The sequence below is a fragment of the Anser anser genome, assembly GCF_964211835.1.
Source record: "Anser anser genome assembly, chromosome: 3".
In the NCBI taxonomy this organism is placed as follows: Eukaryota; Metazoa; Chordata; class Aves; order Anseriformes; family Anatidae; genus Anser; species Anser anser.
The window spans coordinates 50,255,862-50,275,909 of NC_139722.1; the positions used below are offsets into that span (position 1 = coordinate 50,255,862).

At 37.4% G+C, this 20,048-nt stretch overlaps 1 protein-coding gene across 1 annotated transcript in view; it reads left to right on the top strand.

Annotated features, from left to right (window-relative positions):
* CDC40 (cell division cycle 40) overlaps positions 1–19,796 on the top strand; it is a 40,694-nt gene extending 20,898 nt beyond the window's left edge. The window contains exons 4-15 of the mRNA XM_083832532.1: positions 968–1,051; positions 2,695–2,834; positions 3,472–3,568; positions 5,252–5,391; positions 6,342–6,416; positions 7,080–7,125; positions 8,620–8,721; positions 9,836–9,951; positions 10,246–10,379; positions 15,467–15,543; positions 17,793–17,937; positions 18,863–19,796. Coding sequence (XP_083688658.1) covers positions 968–1,051; positions 2,695–2,834; positions 3,472–3,568; positions 5,252–5,391; positions 6,342–6,416; positions 7,080–7,125; positions 8,620–8,721; positions 9,836–9,951; positions 10,246–10,379; positions 15,467–15,543; positions 17,793–17,937; positions 18,863–19,040 — 1,334 coding nt within the window. The 3' untranslated portion in view covers positions 19,041–19,796. The remainder of the gene's footprint in view (positions 1–967; positions 1,052–2,694; positions 2,835–3,471; positions 3,569–5,251; positions 5,392–6,341; positions 6,417–7,079; positions 7,126–8,619; positions 8,722–9,835; positions 9,952–10,245; positions 10,380–15,466; positions 15,544–17,792; positions 17,938–18,862) is intronic.
* The last annotated feature ends 252 nt before the right edge of the window (positions 19,797–20,048 follow it).

The window sequence follows — 20,048 nt, forward strand, 5'->3', positions numbered from 1 at the left end:
CTACAAAATGATGATACATTTTATAAATTATTTATAAGAGTAAATGCAGCTTTTATTTATTTTTTTAAAACAGGACTCAATAGCTGCAATCAGGAAATGAAGATGTGAATACTTAATTATTTTAAAAATTAAAGGCTATTGCTACTGCTTCTGGCACCTTCCAAGCTACTTAAAACAACTGCTTTCAAGTTGAGGGAGCAAGCTTTCCCAACCTTGACAGGAGGAGGCTGAAATAATTTCTGCTGGGGGAGACAGAATATGCACAAAGCCCTAAAAAACTTGAGTTGCTTCCATTCCTCTTTCCCGTCTGTCTTCCTCCTGGCTGCCACAACAGACCCAATGGAGGGTCTTACTGGCTTTGCCCTGAACTAAAGGAGTATCTGTTTAAAACCACGTGCCGCTAACATTACATCTAGAGTTAAGTCTTTCCCTTACAACACCACATTACAACACAAGAACATTGTTGTGACATTCCAAAAAGTGATGTGTCAGATTACAGCAAACTGGGCTGAATTCAGTGTTGACCTTGCTTGGAGCAGGGTGTCGGGCTAGAAGCCTCTTGGGAGGCCAGAAAGATTCTGTGGCTTTGCCCCTGTGATATCCTCTCTTTGTGTCTTACCTGAATTGTTGCTTATTGTACATATTTTCTTTCTTCTCTGTTGTGCAGATTTAAGCATTCTGGTAGCAATGCATACACAAGGACCTCATGGCAGGGGGGCTGGACTAGGTGATCTCTAAAGGTCCCTTCCAACACAAACCATTCTATGATTCTGTGGTAATAACTTGTAGTAACCCTAATACCCAGGTCAAGTGAATGAAATTTCAAAGTATTTATCATCCTGAGCTTCATCCTGAGCTCCTTGAGCACCAACTGGAAAAAAATTCATGGAACATAGGGGGAGAGAGTACATAAAGTTGTACATCAAAAAGAGAAAATAACGTTATTTTGTTTTTCTTTTTGTTCCAGGTTATGCATTAGATCCCTCTATAGATAACCCTGAAGTTGCTACCAAGTATATTGGATCTGTAGAAGAAGCTGAAAAAAATCAAGGTAAATAATTCAGAATCTTATATAAATTGATGAGTACTTCCATTTCTTCCTCAGTAAGAAATGGAATAGGTACTAGTAGAGGAAATAATTATGAGAGTCTTACCAATGAAGATGTGTTGCAATTGGAATGTTATGAGCGAAGAGAGGTACTGGGGGACTTTGTTTTCCTGAAGTAGCAAATATATCAGGCTATCACTTGTCAAATTTCATATCTGGAATTGGAACTCTTACGTGTAATTGCATGGATAACATTGATTTGAGCAGAGCTTTTTGGTCCTCTTAAATTCTGTCATAGGTAAGTTGTCGCATGTTTGCATTAGGACTTTTGTGTGCTATGATAACCACTTAAACTGTGCTGCTCAGTAGCAAACTGATCATTCTGTAAGCAACCTCTAGCACTCCTGTTGGGAATTGCATGTTATCTCCGCTTAGCAGAGTTAAGCTGCTTGGGTTATTTGGAAAAGAAAAAATGCTGGAAAGTTGCCAGATGGTAAAGGCATAGCATGCCACTGAGAGGATTGACTACCAGAAGCATGGGGTTTGTAATTAATACATTGATGCAAGGTACTTACCACTGAAAGTGACTTGTTAGCATATGAAATTGTAGTTTAGTGTAAAGTAAATCTAGTGAGGATATATCATACTGTAGCCCAATATTAAGTACTGAATTTGTAAAGTAAAAATGTGTAAACATTAGTTATGCTTTCCCTTGCATGATTTTTTTAAACCTTTTATTTGCATATATGTATAAAGGTTCTTTATTTCTGTTTTCTCTTCCACGGAATACATACAAGGTTATTTCACTCTTTCCTTCCAAAATAAGAAAAAGAAAATAGACTTATTTTGACATAGCCGTCTCTGTCCAATGTAGTTGCTAAGATTAAATAATTTCAGAAGTAAAACATATCCGTTCGAAACTACAGTTTCAGCAGTATTATTTTGAGAAACCTTGTGACTTTAATATACCATTCTTCTATATGACCATTTTAGCTTTTACATTGCCTCTTTCCTTTTGTTTACACAAAAATCTTTTTGTTTCCCTTTCCCTAGAGGAGTACTACTGATGCTGTAGGAAAGCATTATTTGAAAACTGCACACTGGTTTGACAGATGAAGTTCAAGGGCACAGTATTTGTGATAAGCTAGCATTTATGGGAAGGAATTAGCTAGTGTTCGGAAATAGATGACTGTGATTTATTTTCTTTCTGCATTAAAATGCACAGTTGTAATTTGGATTTGGGAAGATTTTTGGTTTTGTTTGTTTTGGCCTGCTTGCTTGTGGTTTTTATTTGAAACAGAGGGGTAGGGGGATCAGAAGCCAATTGTTAGGACTCTACTTTTTTGAACTCTGCACTATTTATGGTATGAATACCGATGTGTTCGTACAGTCTGCAGGCTTATTGTTAAAAACACAAGGAAACATGTATGGTTAAATAGTAATTTAAGTGTCTCTTCCATTACTGTACATAGCTAGCAGTGTTCATAATTAGAAAAGTTAGCAATGCTTTGGCACCAAAATCTGTTTTCCGTTTTCCTGTGTGTATTGGAGGGGGTGGTGGTGGTAGTGTGATTTTTTGTTTTAGACTGCTGTGATGTGTTGTATTCTGTGTTAGCAGCTAGGCAGTGCATTGTTTCTTTCTGCAGGTTTAACAGTGTTTGAAACAGGACAAAAGAAAATCGAAAAAAGGAAGAAATTCAAGGAGAATGATGCATCTAACATTGATGGTTTTCTGGGACCATGGGCCAAGTATGTTGATGAAAAAGAAGTAGCCAAGCCATCAGAAGTAAGTACTACTTTAACTCAGTAGATACAAGTTGTTAGTACATTGTGGTGTAATAATACGTAACGTGATGGTTTTAATAGGGATCCAACTGCACTAGTAGTTTGTCTCAACCAGAAGATCCATGCTGTGCTTCACGGTAATAGAAATGTTTCAGGTGATTTGTTTGAGTAAGGTGTTCTGAATATTCTGCATTCAATTATTTGAAAGACTGTTTGGAAATAAAATAAAATGAATTGTATTTATGTGCCATGTGTAGAGTCCGATAAAAGAAGCTTATAAATAGGAGCAGCTTGAAAAAGACCTGAAAGTAAAACTGTAATAATAATAAAAAAGGGGTGGGGTAGCAGCTACTCAACCCTCCAACCAACAAATGTCCTTCGCATTTAGTCAGTGATGCTTAGCTGTAGTCTTTAAATAAAAAGATTTTATTTAATTATGTTCAGTGTACACAGCTTTTCAAATTAATCTGATTTTGATAGAAGTATTCTCTTTATTGAGGCTTAGAAGTATTTCTGATCTCATTTAGCAAGTAAATGTGTTTTAAGTAGTAAGTAAACAGTAATGCAATTTTGGAATTTGTTACGTCATTCTGAATGTTTAAATTTTTAAAAGTCATGATCATGTTTTATTTTTCCAGGAAGAACAGAAAGAGTTGGATGAAATAACAGCTAAGAGGCAGAAGAGAGGAAAGCTAGAAGATGATAAACCTGGAGAGGAGAAGACTATATTACATGGTAATGGCATCTTCCTGCCTGTTCTCATTTTCTTGCTCGCCGTGTTTTCTTGCCTGCTGTGTTAATTAGTAAGGATGGCAGACAGCCTCAGCAGTTTTGCTGAGACACCTTGATGTTTCTGTTTTGGAGATAATAGCGCTCAGAGGCATAAGCATAAAGGACAGAGAAAGAGATAAACTTGGACCAATTCCACTTCATACTGTGAAGAGCAGCGTAGAAATGTCATCTTTCAGGCTACTGGTTTTAGTCATTTTTCATGTTACTGGGCATTCATATATCTTTCTTATTTTACAGAGCAAAAAAAAAATTAGGTTATGAGTTTGGCTTAGTTTGAGCTTCAGAATTACTGCAGTTCTGTGTCTCAGTACTTTCATCAGCAAGTAGTGCTTTGAGTTGTGGCTCACCTACATGCAATTTAGAAAATCACTTGGACTCGGTACTTCCTCATTTCTTAATGTAAAGGCTCTTGCTGTCATACTATGAATAATTATGTATGAAATAATTACCTTATAGCATATGGTATCTTCAAAGAAAATTGTCAAGTAAGTAAAATTAAGTGATTTTTGGAAACTGTTATTTCAACTGCCTGTATGCAAAACAGCCCTGCCTTACATTGCTTGGCACAGAAATTTAGCCCAAACTGAGTCTCTCTTTTTGTGTGCCACTTCCTGCAGCCAGGTTCCTACACACAAGCTGGAGCATCTTCTTATATGCATTAAACGGGAGTGGATGAGAGAGATACTTCAGTGATATTAGTGCTTCATTGTATTTATATGCAGTAGGTTAGGACAATATTTGTTGAATAGTGACAAACGTAAACTTGAAATTTTAGTCATTGAGCATCCTGTAGAATAACTCTTTGTATCCAATTTTCCTTGGTCTCTAAAGCTTCATAGTGAAAGTCCTTACAAGATAAACATTAATCTTCTTGAACACAAGCTTTCCCCAAGCCATTTTGTAGACACCTTTAATCATTAATACCGAGCAGGAGGTCACATATACAAACAAAACTGCCACAGTAATATCCCAGAAACTGAGAAATTGATTTAGTCAGTGCACAGCTTAATGTCATCACTATCCAGCACAAGTCTACTTTGAAATAATCCTTTCAAGCACGATGCATCCCTGCATGTCTGACTGTCCAATCTCTTCTGTTAAATCTAGTTCAACAGCAGGTGTTGGCTGCTGACCAGTATTGGTTGACCAATATTCATTCACATTGGCTAAATGGATTTTTTTTTTCTCTGGTTTGCAATTCTGTTGACATGACTGATGCAGCACAGAGCTGGCTGGAATGTAAATTGCAAGCAAATGCCAGGCTTAGAGCTGCACACTCTAATCTATGTGGGGTTAGTGTAAGCAGACCATTACCGGCCTGAGGAACTCACTTGTGTTTTGATAATGAGTCAGATCTGTAGGGGGTTAGATTGTTCTAATGTTCAGATTTTCAGATTCCAAGCAGAGTTTGCTTTGTTTCAGACTTAATTTGAGCCCAACTGATGTCAAATAAGTTTCCACATCCATGTCCTATGAAGTGGATTTCTTTTCTTCCCCCCCAGTTCAGAGCAGAACAGCTGTGTTGAGAAAAGCCTTAACCATGTGTAGTAGTTGAGTCTTTCTAAGATAATTACCTCATAAAATACAATCTATTGGATTCTCAGATTTCTCTCTTTACCTTTTTAGTTAAGGAAATGTATGACTATCAGGGGAGATCTTACCTTCATGTTCCTCAAGATGTTGGAGTTAATCTCCGTTCTACAGTGCCACCTGAGAAGTGCTATCTTCCAAAGAAACAAATCCATGTATGGTCTGGACATACAAAGGTAGGAAGTTTGTGAGTGTACTTTTTTATTTTTATTTGAGAAAAACTTCATTTGTGTCTGAAGCTAGTAACTTCTATAAAACTGAAGTATCAGTAGAAGGAAGGAATATTTTTCTCATTTATGGCACGTAGCTCATGGCATTGTACGCCCCATGCAAGATGTTTGCATGGTCAGATGTGATTGTTTCTGATACCTCCATATACTTTTACATGAACATAGTGACTTTCTGACATCCTTTAAAGGGACTAATAGTCTTCATTCACCTCTGTGGGATTTGGAGTTATTTTCAAAACTATCGTGCATAAGAGGAAGGCTAATTCTAGAGATCGTTGAAAATGCGTTTGTAGAGTAAGTGCTTAAGAATTATTTCATATTAAACTTAAGAAAATAGGTTTTGTGATTATAATGCATCAGCATTACAAGATTTCCAAATATGTTTTTTAACTTATCAGTTTTATTTGTTGTTACGTCACGTATACAGTTTCTTATTGCCAGAGCCTGTAACTATATACATACTTTTAATATTAAAAGTATTTCACTGGTCAGGTTCATAAAAGCCTATACTCAACTTGCTGCTTCTTTTGTCTCTAATATTCAGTATTCCTTCTGGGAATATATTGTGCTGCAATGGACAGCACCTTAATGGCAGCCAAAAGATAGAAGGAAGTGTGTGTTCAAAGCTGTTACCCTCAGCCACAACTTGTATTTCTTTGTTGTGATTACCACAGTAACGGTGTGAATGCTGAAGGAGGGTGTATGTGCAGCTGTTGAACTGAATCAGTTTGGTGCTAATAACAATGTTCAAAATGCACTGCTGTTTTTAAAATGGAATGTTAGGTTATTTCTTTGCAAGGTGCAGTTTAACTTTTTGCCTACAAAAGGAAAGAGGGCAAGTGAACTGAGGAAATATCTACATGCTCTGCTTACTGTTTAATTGTCCTTATTTACAGGGTGTCAGTGCAGTTAGGTTGTTTCCTCTGTCTGGGCATATGCTGTTGTCTTGCTCTATGGATTGCAAAATTAAGGTGAGTTATTTTTTAATTTTTATTTATGTATTTTATACCATCATTGAATACAGACCCTGCATTTAGAGTACGTAAACACTAGGTAATTCTACCAAGGACCATTTCTTTTTTGTTTGTTACTTTTATTTTCTCACTTGATTTTTAGATTACAAGTTCTCTGGAACAAAGAATAATACACAAGATGACGTGGGTGTTAGAACAGTGTTAATCATTTACTAATAGCGTTTAGAAGGTCACAAGTTGTTTAGGTTATTGTCCTTGCCATCATTGTAATTAATTTTCTATGAAGCTTAGCTTTACAGCTAGAAATAGGCTTATGCTGAAGTGGTTTACTGAAGCATTTGTGGCTTTGAACTAATGTAATTTTAGTCCATGATATGTCATATTAGAAAACTGATTTTTTTTTTTTGACTAGTAAAACCTTAAGGATTTTAATTTTAAATTTGGTATGTTTTTGTAATTATTTTAAGACCTTTTTTTTGCTAATAAGAAGATGACAGCATTCTTGTGAATTCCTGCATAGGTAGTTGTCATTAATCAGTTGATGTCTTATGTTTGTAATTAATTTCTTAAAATATGTTGTCATATATATTTGCACTTAATTTCAGCATCTTTTTTTAACAATTGACATACTTTCTCCCCCATCCTTCTTTTCCTTTCAAGCTATGGGAAGTATACGGTGATCGAAGATGTCTACGAACGTTTATTGGTAATAACATTTTTTTAAAACTGAGCTCTTAATGTGTGTGTGTATGTATGTGTATATATATATAAAAAACAACTACATGGAAGGACATGATTTAGGTTAGTTTATTACTTTATCTTAGAAAAGATCTGGAGGCATCCAAGGTAAATGGTACTCAGTGTAATGTTGACAATAAGAATTTTTAAAAGTACAAGTTTTTAGTGAACCTTTGGCATTATTCCAGGCAATACTCCTTTCCAAAGCCAAAATTATGAAATGGAATTTCCCTGTCTTCATAGTGAGAACAGCCACCCTCTGTATTTATGCAGGGAGGGCATCTTTCCTTAACTAGGTAATCTCTTATGTACTCAGTTTCTAGTGCAAAAGCATGAGAGGTTTTTGTGTCTTTTTTTTTTTTTTTTCCCCTAGTTCAGGTGCAGTCTTTGTTCATGTAACAGGTGCTTTTTAAAGCAGATGGTTGAGAGAGAAAAATACAAACTTCATAGCAGCGTTGAATACAGAACAAAAGCAGCTCATTCCCCTTTTGAGATGGGAACATTTCTAGAACACTGCTTGAGTGAATATATGTTGAATAACAACAAAAAAGTCTTTTTATCTGATATCGTTATGACAGCAGTGTGGTAGAGGAGTGCTCAAAAAGGGTTCTCTATCAATAGACTACTCTTTCTGAATGGTTTGACTGTTTTTCTCCCGAAGTCCTTATTATCAACCAGATTTGCTTACTATTTTAATACTTATGAAAATTTCCTTGCTGTTTTATATGTATATAAATAAATATTATATATAATATTATTTATATGTAATGTAAATATGTATAGCTATATGTATTTGTATGATTACATATAGCTATATATTAGATATTTTTAATATATATATAGTTCCAGTGCCAACATTTTAATGAAAGACTTCAAGTCTGGTTCGATTCTCAACTGAAAGTATTGGGCTGAGGAGTAGCAAGGTTAACACCAGATAAAAGCGTTCTTAATTTTCTAATCTGATATTTTCCATGTTTTATACTTGATTTTTTCATTTTAAACATTTCTCCTTTAAATGCATCTCTTGTGGTGTTTGTCCTTCTTCTTTTTTCCTTAGATGTTGTCGTTTATTACAATGTTTTAAACTTCTCTTGCAGCTCTTAACTGATCAGAACAGTCTTTGAACCCAATAGTACTTAAAATTTTGCTTGCATATCAATTTATGAATGATGCACAGTGCATGTTTCTGTGCAGTGCTGTTGTTTCTCTCTCCAGTGCTTTAGTTGTGGTTTTGTTTTGTTTTTTTAAATAATCATCAGTCTTTAGGAGTTGCTTGTTCTTTGCCACTTGAATGAATCACTGTGCTGAAACTAGGTTTACTAGCGCTCATGAAGAATTTCAAGCAATTTCCTTGTCCTTCTTGCTTTGCTGAAGATGGTAGCAGTTAACTGGAATGTTTTCCTCCAAAAAAAAATTAATTCTAAGCATGAATGACTAAAAGTTTATTACATCTTTTCTGCAGGACATGGTAAAGCTGTTCGAGACATCTGTTTTAATAATGCTGGCACTCGGTTTCTTAGTGCTGCATATGACCGCTATATTAAACTCTGGGACACTGAAACAGGTAGGCTTGTAATTCTACACACTGTTACATGGCACTGTGGTAAATACCAAGACATATTGTCAGTCAGGTTGTAAAACGTTTTTACTACATCAATTAATTGCATGTTTATGTTTACAGGCACAACTTAAGTAATGAAATTGCACTTTAAACCTAAATTCAATTTAGAAGAATTATTTCACATGATCTTTCAGCTAACCTGAACATGAAGAGCATTCTGAATAGGAATCGACAGGAGAAATCAAGCTGCTGGTTTAGGAAGTGAAGGGATAGGTGTGATGCTTTCACAGAACTGGCTGGAAGATGCTCTGTAACATTCTGCTGCAAATAGTTTCTTCAGTTAAAAAGATTCAAAGTAAATTTTGTCAGTATTCTTTTAAACTAAGGGTGTTTGAAAGTAAGGAAGTTTCCATATTTGAAAAAAAATGTTGGCTTCCTTGGTTAGCAGTGGCACAAGTCTCATACAGGTGGCAGCCAGAAGGTAGGTCAGATCCTCCAGTCTTGGGTCAGAGCTCAGTTATGTGGACCACCTAAAAAAAAAAAAAAAAAAAAAATGGCATTGTGCTTTTGAACTAAAACAGGCTCCTGGGAGTTACGAATAATGCACAGTCAGGGTATTTATGGCTGAGGCTGAGAGAGGAGGTCAGTGGTTTCTTTTCTAGCTGGATTACTGTTACCCTTTTTAGTCGTGGCAATAAGGAATTCTTGCCTGAGTTCAAGTCTTTTGTTGGGGATAACCTGGATACTAGTCAGGTGATGCTTTGCAAAGACGCTGGTCAGCCTGTGATGTCTTGACTAGTCCTGATGTCCTTGATTATGTCCTGATGATATGTAGGCTGAAGAGCAATTACGTTGTTTGGAAAGCTGTAGTGATGGTATGGGTGAGTGTGTTTGTATGTCTTTTTGCAGATGCATGCTTACAAACACATGAAAGAATGCCTAACTAAAGTGTAGGGTAAATTCTACCCTCTGATCCTCTCAGGGCCTTTACAAAAGGTGTTTTCTGCTGTTAGTGAGGTAAAAGTAGAATGAATGTCTCTTTATCAATACCTGTAATGAACTCATCAGCCCTTAGAACTTCCCTCTTGACCCAATGTGTATGGTTTGTCTGTTTCAGGACAATGCATTTCAAGATTCACAAACAGGAAGGTTCCTTATTGTGTCAAGTTCAATCCTGATGAAGATAAACAAAACCTCTTTGTTGCAGGAATGTCGGACAAGAAAATTGTGCAGGTATGTCTACTTAATACCTTACTTTCTTCTGATTCTGTCTTAAACGCTCCACCTACAGCTCGAGAAATGGTTAGTTTTACTTGGATTTTCTGATACAACTAGAATTTCTCAACCAGTTATTAAATATTTCCTTGTCTTTTTCTTTCTTTTTGCTAGACTTTCAAAGATTGTTGCTAGAGGATTTGCCTGAAATTATTACCTGAAATTATTTCAAAATTTGAAATAATATTTTTTTAAGTCTGATATTTAGTGTAAAAAGAAAAAAAAGTCTTATTCTGACTTCTTTAATTGTAGTGGGATATTCGGAGTGGTGAGATTGTGCAGGAGTATGATAGGCATTTGGGAGCTGTCAACACCATTGTATTTGTGGATGAAAATAGAAGGTTTGTGAGTACATCTGATGACAAGAGTTTAAGAGTCTGGGAATGGTAAGTTTTTAAAATACTGTGCTTTCTTTTTAACATAAAGTATATTGTAAGCAAACTGATAAGGTAGTTTATTCCCACAGGTATACATAGCACATAGAACTCAGTATACTTCCTCATCCTAGCTAAATGAGGAAGAGATGAATTTAACTACTACATAATTATATAAACAATTTTAGAAAATCTTTCACAAGAAAGTAAAACCAGAATGATCTCAGATATTGTTGCAAATTTCTGATACTGTTGAAGTTGGGCATATAGTCTGCATATTTCTTTGTTCTGCCACTCGGTCTAGTGTGGGTCCTAGTTCTTAAACAATTTTGTCCAGAAGAAGAAAACATTCCTTCCAAAATCTAAGTATAATCTAAGTATAATACTTACAATGTCTAGACATTATTAATGTTTAATAGTGAATTATTGTCCCTAGCTTACTGCCCTACTGTACTGCAGTATTTGAAAACTGTTTTTAAAGTCTGTAAAGTGAAATGTCTTAAATAGTCTCCGTTTTATTGGTGTCAATTTTATAAGGGCATCAGGCTATGTTTATTATTAGCATTAATTATTAATAATGTATTTTTAATGTTGTATCTTATTAAGATCTCTAAAAAAAAATATTCTGATCATTTAAAACTAGTTGCTTCCTATCCCATAGCTGAATACTAACGAACCTATTCTGGCTTAATGCTCAAGAGATTTCATAGATTTCCCTTCCTCCAAAGAAAGCACAAGACAGCCTTATCTGCCTGAAGCATGCTGCACTCTATTAGTGATCTCTGTTCTCTCTCCATTCCCCAAGGGTGTATTAGCCCTTAAAATAGCCTTTTAAAGAAAAGCTTGCTATGTTATGTTAGTGTGTATAGTTTTCGAATGCTTTGAACTTGGATACATTATAATATTATTTAATATTTGACCAATACATGAAATAACTATCTTAGTTAGCTTCATTTCTGTTTTTCTGGTAGTCTGCTTTTTGGGCAATCATCGATACACACAGTGTGAATACAACAGGTGACAGGAAAAATGACAGTCTATCCAAGAAAACCCACGTGAAACATCATTTTCAATGACTTCCAATTTTTAACATCTCTGGGGAGAAAACAAACCTCTCCTATTTCTAAAATGTTTTCCACGATGTTCTAGGTCTTCAGACTTTCTGTTTAGGACTTGAAGATTTCTCTAGGACTTCAAACCTCTTTTGGAAATTATTAATTCCGTATCTCTACATATCCATTTCATTTTGCTGTTCACACATGAAAAGCTGTTGCACAATACAGACATTAGTTTGACATCTCTGTGACTAATCGGTTCCTTCCCACCTTTTTTTATTTATTTTTAAATCTAGTCAAGAGACTCTAGTCTGTAATATTTAAATGTTACCCAAGCAGCCAGCAAAACCCACAGAGTGTCTGTGACCTGCTACCATTACCAGTAGCAGTGGTGGTAATGACCAAAGTCTGGGAACCTGGGATTAGGCTAGACACAGAATACTGTCAGCAGATGTTTTTTCCGAGAGCCCCTGCTCAGCTTTTCATGATTAGACCCTTTACTGAGCTCCTTAAAGAAAAAAATCTTTACAGTATCATATCTGCTAGGGAATGTCTCCTCTCTGTGAGTAGGAGGAGGATCTCACTTGCACAAATCTGTTACTTCCTTGAGATTGGATTGCCCTTCTTCTCTGAGCTTTGTGTTGATGGCTGAAATAAATAGCGAAGTGGGTGGATTTAGTCACTCCGTGGGGAAGAGCAGGAAAGGCAGAAAGGTTCTGGTATGGGAACATCACAACCTGATTGTTCCAGTAGCAGAAGTTTTTTCCTGGTGGAGAAAAAAATATGTACTGAGCTTCCTGTACAATGAAGAAAGAGCGTCCTTGTTCAGATAACAGGGAGGAATTGTCAACAGTAGACAGTATTCTGTGATTCAGTTGTTGGGAATTTTTTTAGTTTATAAAAGCGAATGCAGTGCTGTGTTCCTAGCGACAACTTGAAAAAACATTTGTCCATAACGTGCTATGATACACGGTTATTGGTCTGCAGACATACTTGACTCCAATATCCAGATTTTCACAACACATTGAAACTAAGCCAGTCTATTCAGCATATCAGATTTGGAGTTTGAAAAATTCCACGTCAAACTATTCTGTGCTGCACCTCAAATCCTTTTTTTCCTTAAGTTCATAAGGACAGTTATTCCTAAGCTTCGGGTGACGTGCTTACTGCACATTTTGATGCATTTCTTCGCGTTCCTCAGCCCAGAATTTCTTCAATATTCTACAGAAACAAAGCAGCCTTCAAAGTAATTTTGACCCGAGTATGGCCTTAAAAGCCAGTAATTAAAGCTGGTTTAATTGCTTAGTCTCAGTTGTCTAGAGGAATTTTGTAGTCTGTTTTGTACACGCTTCGGCTTGGCCAGAGCCGGTAATGGGATGTCATGTCAGACTTCATCACAGTCAGCAACTTCTCCCCTGAGACTCTAAATCCCCTTTCCCCAGGAGTTTGTGGCACGCACGTAGATGCCACTGGTAGCGTGCACTGAATTGTAGTTGCCCGGCTGCTGAAAGTTCAGCCTGCAAACACAGGACAGGCTTTCAGACCAAGGTGGGTGTTCAGGAGTCCTGACAGGAGTACTTTAACATTTGCCTGCTTTTACTTTTCATTTGATTGTACCTTCACAGCAGCGAAGTTAAAGTTAAAACATGGGTATTATATTCTGTGTTCTCTTTTTGAAATGTAAAATATTTTGTCTTGTCTGCTTCCCATGCTTCTGACCCTACTTGGATAAACAGTGAAATAATTCAGGCAACTGACCTTGGAAGCTTTTATTTCCTTTTACCTTCGACTCAGCTAGCAAAGCAAGAGCAGTACAGCAGTAGCTTAGTGCTTATTTTGCCAGGCTTGGGAGGCTTGTCACGTCTAGAAAGCTATACCCCCCAGCAGGGCTTTTCACTCCATAATTCCTTGTAAAGATGCTGTAGTCTCCTGAGAGAGCTCTTCATGATGTACAGATCCCAGAAGGGGGTTGTTTTGCTTTTGTGGATTTTTTTTATTCTTTGAAAGGCATTTTCTCTCTCCTGCTTGGGGAAGAAGTGGTATGAGAGCCCCAGATTGTCATGTTTCTAGATCCTGACAGACAGAAGCTACTTTTGATATTTCAACATTTTCAGCCTTTAGAATGTTATGAAGTGGGGAAAAATATATAAGGATTTGAAGATCCTTAAATTTAAAAATTTGAACAAACAATGTATCGCATGATTTTTTAGGTCAGCCAACCATAACAGTATCTTTTTCAGTAATTTTTTAATTTTTGTTTTATTTCAAGTGAGGAGGGCATGTGCGGAGCGGGCTGATATTACTACTTATTTAGCAATTTGACTGGAAGCAAATGGGGAAACATAAATGTCTCTTTTTATCTTAACAGTCTAAGGCATTGTATTCTGCACCTGTCCTTACTGTGTCTGCTAGTTTTCAACATAAAACAGGTCTGTCATGAATAAATTCTAGTAGATTAGCCTGCATTCATTTGTAAAGGGAGAGAAGGTGGAAAACCTACACTGCATCTAAACTTCTCACTGCGGTAGCATTCAGCATTGGAGATGTATCTTCTGTGATTTTATTTTAAAAAAAGATTTTTTAAATGTGGCTTCTGATAGGATTGCTTTTACCTAGAGCTGAGGACTCCAGGTGCCTGGTGGGCTGGGGGGTGCTGGATGTTAGGAGCTGGACAGGATCTGGCCTTGCTGCAGTGATGGCTTCTTGTCCTGTTCCAGGAGGGATTTGAAGGCGTTTGGGTATTCCCACAAAAGGGCAAGATGCGGCACGAGGTGCTGCACTTCCTGCGCTGTCATGTTACTCAGAGATTGAGAACATGTCGTTAATCCTTTAGAGATCTGCTGTCCCACAGTAGGCTTAGGTTCACGCACTAGGGAGGTAGTTACCCCTGCACATGCTCTTCTCTACAGTGGGTTCCCCCTCCTCTGATGCTGAGGGGTAAATGATCTTACATTTATTTACCTTACAGGAGTACTGGTGTTGCTTCCTGACAACAGGGCAGCTTCGCACCCTGCTGCCCATGTGCACGTTGCTTAACGCAAGAGGACGGGAAATAACTTACTCCCCGATAAACTAGAACTGTAATTACCTTGCTAATGCTGTTAGCATTTCCCCTGACCGTACTGCCATCCAGCAAGGCTCGGTCAGTGAGTACAAGGCAGCCATCCACGCTCTCTGCCCTGACAGTGTCCTAAGCAGACTTTCTACTGTGTCAATTGTAGACACTGAGGCTAGAACCATCCCCTTTGTATTAATTGGTGTTGCTACAGAACATTTTGCACGTCTTCTAATGAATACACTAATCAAATCTTCTTTCTGCTGGAGATCTCATTGTTTAAGGAGGAAGCTGTGTGCACGTCTTCCCTTTCTACCAGCCTTCCAGCGTAGGGTGTGAGGAACGCTGTGGATATGCACAGCTCATTAATAACTCACTTTATATAGTGAAAACCAAATGGCTATTCTGAGGAGTAAGGATTAGACTGTAGAGTTTTTTTACAATGTTCCACGTGCCTTTGTACAGAACAGGGTATATTCTTAACATATACTGGCACAGTCCTGTAGGGAATTGAGACTGAGGAGTTGGCATCCCATTTGGGGAAATCAGGAGGAAAAGGTCACTGTCAGAGAGAAGTGAAAAAGACTCATTATAGTTAAAACTCAAGTCCTTAAGACATTCCAGTGAGATACATGCGTCTATCAGTCTATTCTTGTTACCTACATAAGCAGTTGGCAAGAGTTTCAGTTAAAATGGAGGCAATCGAGTATCTTTGTGTTAAAGTTTAACAGTTGGAATCAGGATTGTGCGGTAGAGTGTGGGTCACTTGGTTTGGAGTTAATTCATGCTATGAGAGATTATCCCATAAATGGTTCCACAACTGGAGTTCTCTGGGTGGGCATTTGTAATTTTGCCCTTTTCCACATCCTTGCTGTGGACAGCACCACTACGTTCTCCGTGATTCAGTGGCTGAGTAAATCATCTGACTCGAGGCAGCCCTTTGGAGTGTCTCCACGTCTTCATAAAACACATACTTCTTCCTTTTGCAGGGACATTCCTGTAGACTTCAAGTACATTGCTGAGCCAAGTATGCATTCGATGCCAGCCGTGACTTTGTCTCCAAATGGTAGGTTAACACTTTACTGCCTTCTTAGGCAGCTTACATAGGCATGTCTTACTGATTGGATCTGTAAGTTTGCCATGCTGCACTTCCCCGCGGCCCCACGCAACCCTACCTTCCCAAAGGAGTGTGTATACATCTATTCCAAGGTTGGACTGAATAAGGTTTTGATTTAAACGTTCTGAGAAGACCAAGTATGTCAAAATGAGGGGTTATACCAGGATAACCGTTGATTTAAATTTAGACCTTCATCCAGAGTAAAAGGACTCTCCTTTTTTTCTGTAGAGCTATAATGTGTTCTTTGCAATATTTAAAATGTTAAGAGAAACAATGGTGGTAATTGACGGTGGCTGCAAACTACTAAGCAAGTTCATCAGTCCCTGTGGTGCTACTGATAAAGCAAAGAGTGATGATGTACATGTTCCTGTTAATGCTGTTTGTTGCTTTCTCTTCTGAATATAGCCCAAATAACACTTGCACAAGAGAAATTCTAAGTTATCTCAGTGTTTCTGTATGTTAACGTTTCACTGGTGTTTATATTCTTCTATGAGAATCAAACTGAAGGAAGATAAAGGGTTAGTGCCGTCAGTAAGAAGTGAAAAATCTTTTTAATAGGACAAAATCTCTTTATGTGTTTTGGCCAAAATTAAATAGCTTTATTGCCAACGTTATTGAAGTGTTACTGGATTTACAGTTAACAGTCTCATTTGTTGAGCAGTGGCTGACGAACTTGTTGCACAGCTAGCATTTTCAGCCAGCTATCAGCATCAAATTACATTTGCTTTGCAGTGTAAATATTTTATCCTTAATAATTGAAGTAGAGTTTTAATATAGAAAGGAAGATTCTGGAGAAAGAACGCTACATCTTTAAAATGTTAGCTTCCCAAGCTGGGCTATTTCAACCCATACTTCTGAGGTGGCACAACGTGCTGTATTCTGATCCAGTTTTCAGATCATCTCATTCTTCCACATTTGTATGAAATCTTGTGTTTACCAGATTCTCATTCTTGTTCCTGATTGATCATTTGAGTATTTGATTTCTGTGATGAGACAGTAAATGATGTTAGGAACGAAGCAGGGTCATTTATTCAGCTCAAGATATCTTGTATTAATTAATATTATCTTGACCTACAGTAGTCCAACATCACACAGATTAAGGGCTTTCAGAATAATTACGCTACAGATTGTGCCAGAGACATAGTGCATCATTTTGGAGTTAAATGAGTCCTTTAAAGAAAATTAAATAGAAAATTTTACAGAAGAAAACTTTCAATTTCTTAGAATCACAGAATGGTTTGGGTTGGAAGGGACCTTAAAGATCATCTAATTCCACCCCCCCTGCCATTAGCAGGGACACGTTTCCTTCTGAAGGGTGCAGGAGATGGAAACAGACCTTTAAAAAGTAGAAGAGAATAACATGTTTGGGGTACACATGCTGTTTATTTCTTTGGGAGTCTTAAGAAAAACCTCTAATTCCAAGCTAGTAGCTGGATCAGATATACAGATAAGTCAGCACATTTTGTTACTGCTGTTCAGATAGGACACTGTGAAGACAGCGATGATATAAAGAATTCAGGACAGAAGTCTCTGTTCTGTGCTGTTCTGTAGTGCATCATCTTCATTGGATTCTCAGGCAGGAGTTAATGGCACTGCCAAGAAGCAGAGTGAAACAGAGTTAAGATTAGAAAACCCTCTTCTTTTTTTTCTTAAATGTCTTCAGTAAATTATATTCGGTTAAGACACAGAATATGAAGTGATTCCAAAAACTTAAGGATTTTCAAACTCCCGAGTCCACCTTAGACCTGCTTTTCTCATAAAGAAAAATAAGAGGCGATCATCTTAGAGTACCCACAAAGGAGGTAATCAAACAGATTGCAGCTAGATGTTTTTTTCTCCTCATCTGAATTACTTGATTGAGTGTTTAGAATGTGTGCACCAGCAAGTTTACTCAGCAGCTTAACAACAGGTCAGTAAGTCAGTGGGGTTAATGCAGCATATTGTTATAACAGGCAGGGCTTTTTTACAGTTCTGAGGGGTTTTTGTGGGCATAGGCTTCCCAATTCCTGCCAAGCATAAGGTTCTGCCTCTTGTGGCAGTTATAACGGGCAGAAATAAGGTTCTAGGTAGAAGCTGATACTGATGCATAATAAAAATCTGGATTAATATAGTTCAGGAAAAGTTATGTTTCAAACTTTTCAGCCAAGTCTGTTTTTTCACGCATGGCACTCTGATATCTTTTTTTATTGCATTTATAGGGAAATGGTTGGCTTGCCAGTCAATGGATAACCAAATTCTGATTTTTGGAGCTCAGAACAGATTCAGATTAAACAAAAAGAAAATCTTCAAAGGTCACATGGTAGCTGGCTACGCTTGTCAAGTGGATTTTTCACCTGATATGAGGTGAGTTTTGTGGGAAAGAGTTTCATTGTAAACTTGCTAGCACAGACAGATTTATTTTTGAATCCTCTGCAACATTGATTGATGCACAGCCATTCAATTAACCCAGCATCAGACGGCTTACTAGCCAAGCAGCAGAATGGAAAGTTTGCTCTTGTGGCTTAATTAGACTAAGTTATACTCAACAGTTGGTCCAAACAACAGTAGAAAACAGTCAGCGTATTCCAGATTCCCCATTCTGCAAAGATGGCTTATGTTTCTGTGTCAGAGCATCCGGAGATTCCCCTTGTTTTGTCCAGACCTGGTGCAGCACAAGAGGCTTCCACATCTGACTTGCTTCAATCTCTTTACTGTAGACCAGCTGCAAAGTCTTCTGAGAAACCTTAAGGCTTTATTCCTGCAATGTGCATTTGTCTAGAATACCTGGGATTCAGACGTACTCACTTTTTCTAATTTGTGGGTCTGCTGTGGTGAATCCTGACTTGTTCAGAGAACTATCTGTTCTTCATCCTGTTTGCTCAGGAATATGCCGATACATTTATCATTGTATGTACGTAAGGTATTCATTACTATAAAAACAGGAGAATAACCTCAGCAAACCTGGAGGAAATAGTGAAGTGTCTGTAACTTGCAGATAAACTTCTAGCTCTTTATCTTTGCCCGATGTTTTCTCTTCAGTTCCAGTAACACTGTGTATGGTATAATCACGTTGCTTAGCACGTTTACCTCGCAGCTGATGAATCACCTTCTGCAGGACTTGTGTGCCTTAGAGCACAGCATGAATGCTAATTCTCTGGCAGATATGTTTTCAGACTGTCAGATGGGAAGCTCGCTGGGCAAAGCTCTATTCCATTGCTCAGTGTAAACTGTTAAAATACCAGCAGTCTTTGCACTTAATGCACCTTTTATTTTAATCCCTTTAATACAGCTATGTGATATCTGGAGATGCAGATGGAAAACTTAACATCTGGGACTGGAAGACAACAAAACTCTACAGCAGAGTAAAAGCACATGATAAAGTCTGTATTGGTGCAGTCTGGCATCCACACGAAACATCCAAAGTAATTACATGCGGCTGGGATGGTCTTATTAAACTCTGGGACTAACGAGGCTGCTACAAGGATCTAAAGGTGTAAGCCCTGCAGACATCTGAGACTGGAGTGAATTCAGCTGTGAGGATAGGTAGACATTTTGTAATACAGCTGTTCTCAGCTAGCTGTATATACGCTCTAAAAAATAGGGAATTTCAGAAGACTTGACTCAAAGGATATTGTTCGAAATGTGACATCTGTGTATGAGAATCTGAGGTCATCTGGAGCATGCAGAATCGAGTGTTAGTTTGTCCTGTCACTTTTTGTGCAAGATACTCTTGTAAAATAAAATAATTTTAAGAAAAACTATTTTTGTGGTTCTGGCTGTCAGAGATGTGGGGACTTCAAGAAGAAAACCAGCAATTGTGTAATTCTCTTCCTAAGGAGAAATCTTTGATACCTGCTGCAATAGAGCTGGAAAAGATGCATTTGTTTGTGGCTTTTGGCAGTATTTTGTTCTCCCCAAAATACTTCTACCTTCATAGAACACAACCATTTGCTAATATCTGTTAATTCACAGTAGGAATGAACTAATCAGAAGCTTGCAGCCCTCAATTAAACTGTATCAACAGAAAACCACGTTCATAAAAACCTTGTTTTGTCTGTGTTTAACAATTGTATCATGCTGATCACCAAGTGTCATCTTTACAAGTACTCCTCAGTTTGAAGATTTTGCCTGTAATGGTCGTGTGCTCGGTGTTTTTCTCTTCCCTTAATGTTGTTAAGTTCCAGTAAGCATGACATATTCAAAAAAAAAAAAAAAAGAAAACACCAACAAAATGAATACATTGTATTATAAGCTCCATAAAGTTTCTGACAATTTAATGTATATACATGCCACACTTTTTCTCGTCAAAGAACTTATTTTTAATAAATCTTTTTATAAAAAAAATTCTGCTTATCTTCATTCAGTTCTTCCATCTAGCACTGTCCATATGAAATATTTCTTATCGTTTGGCATTTTAATTCTCAGTTGTATCAGAGTTCAGATTCAGAGTTCTGTTACCATTCATACAAAACTAT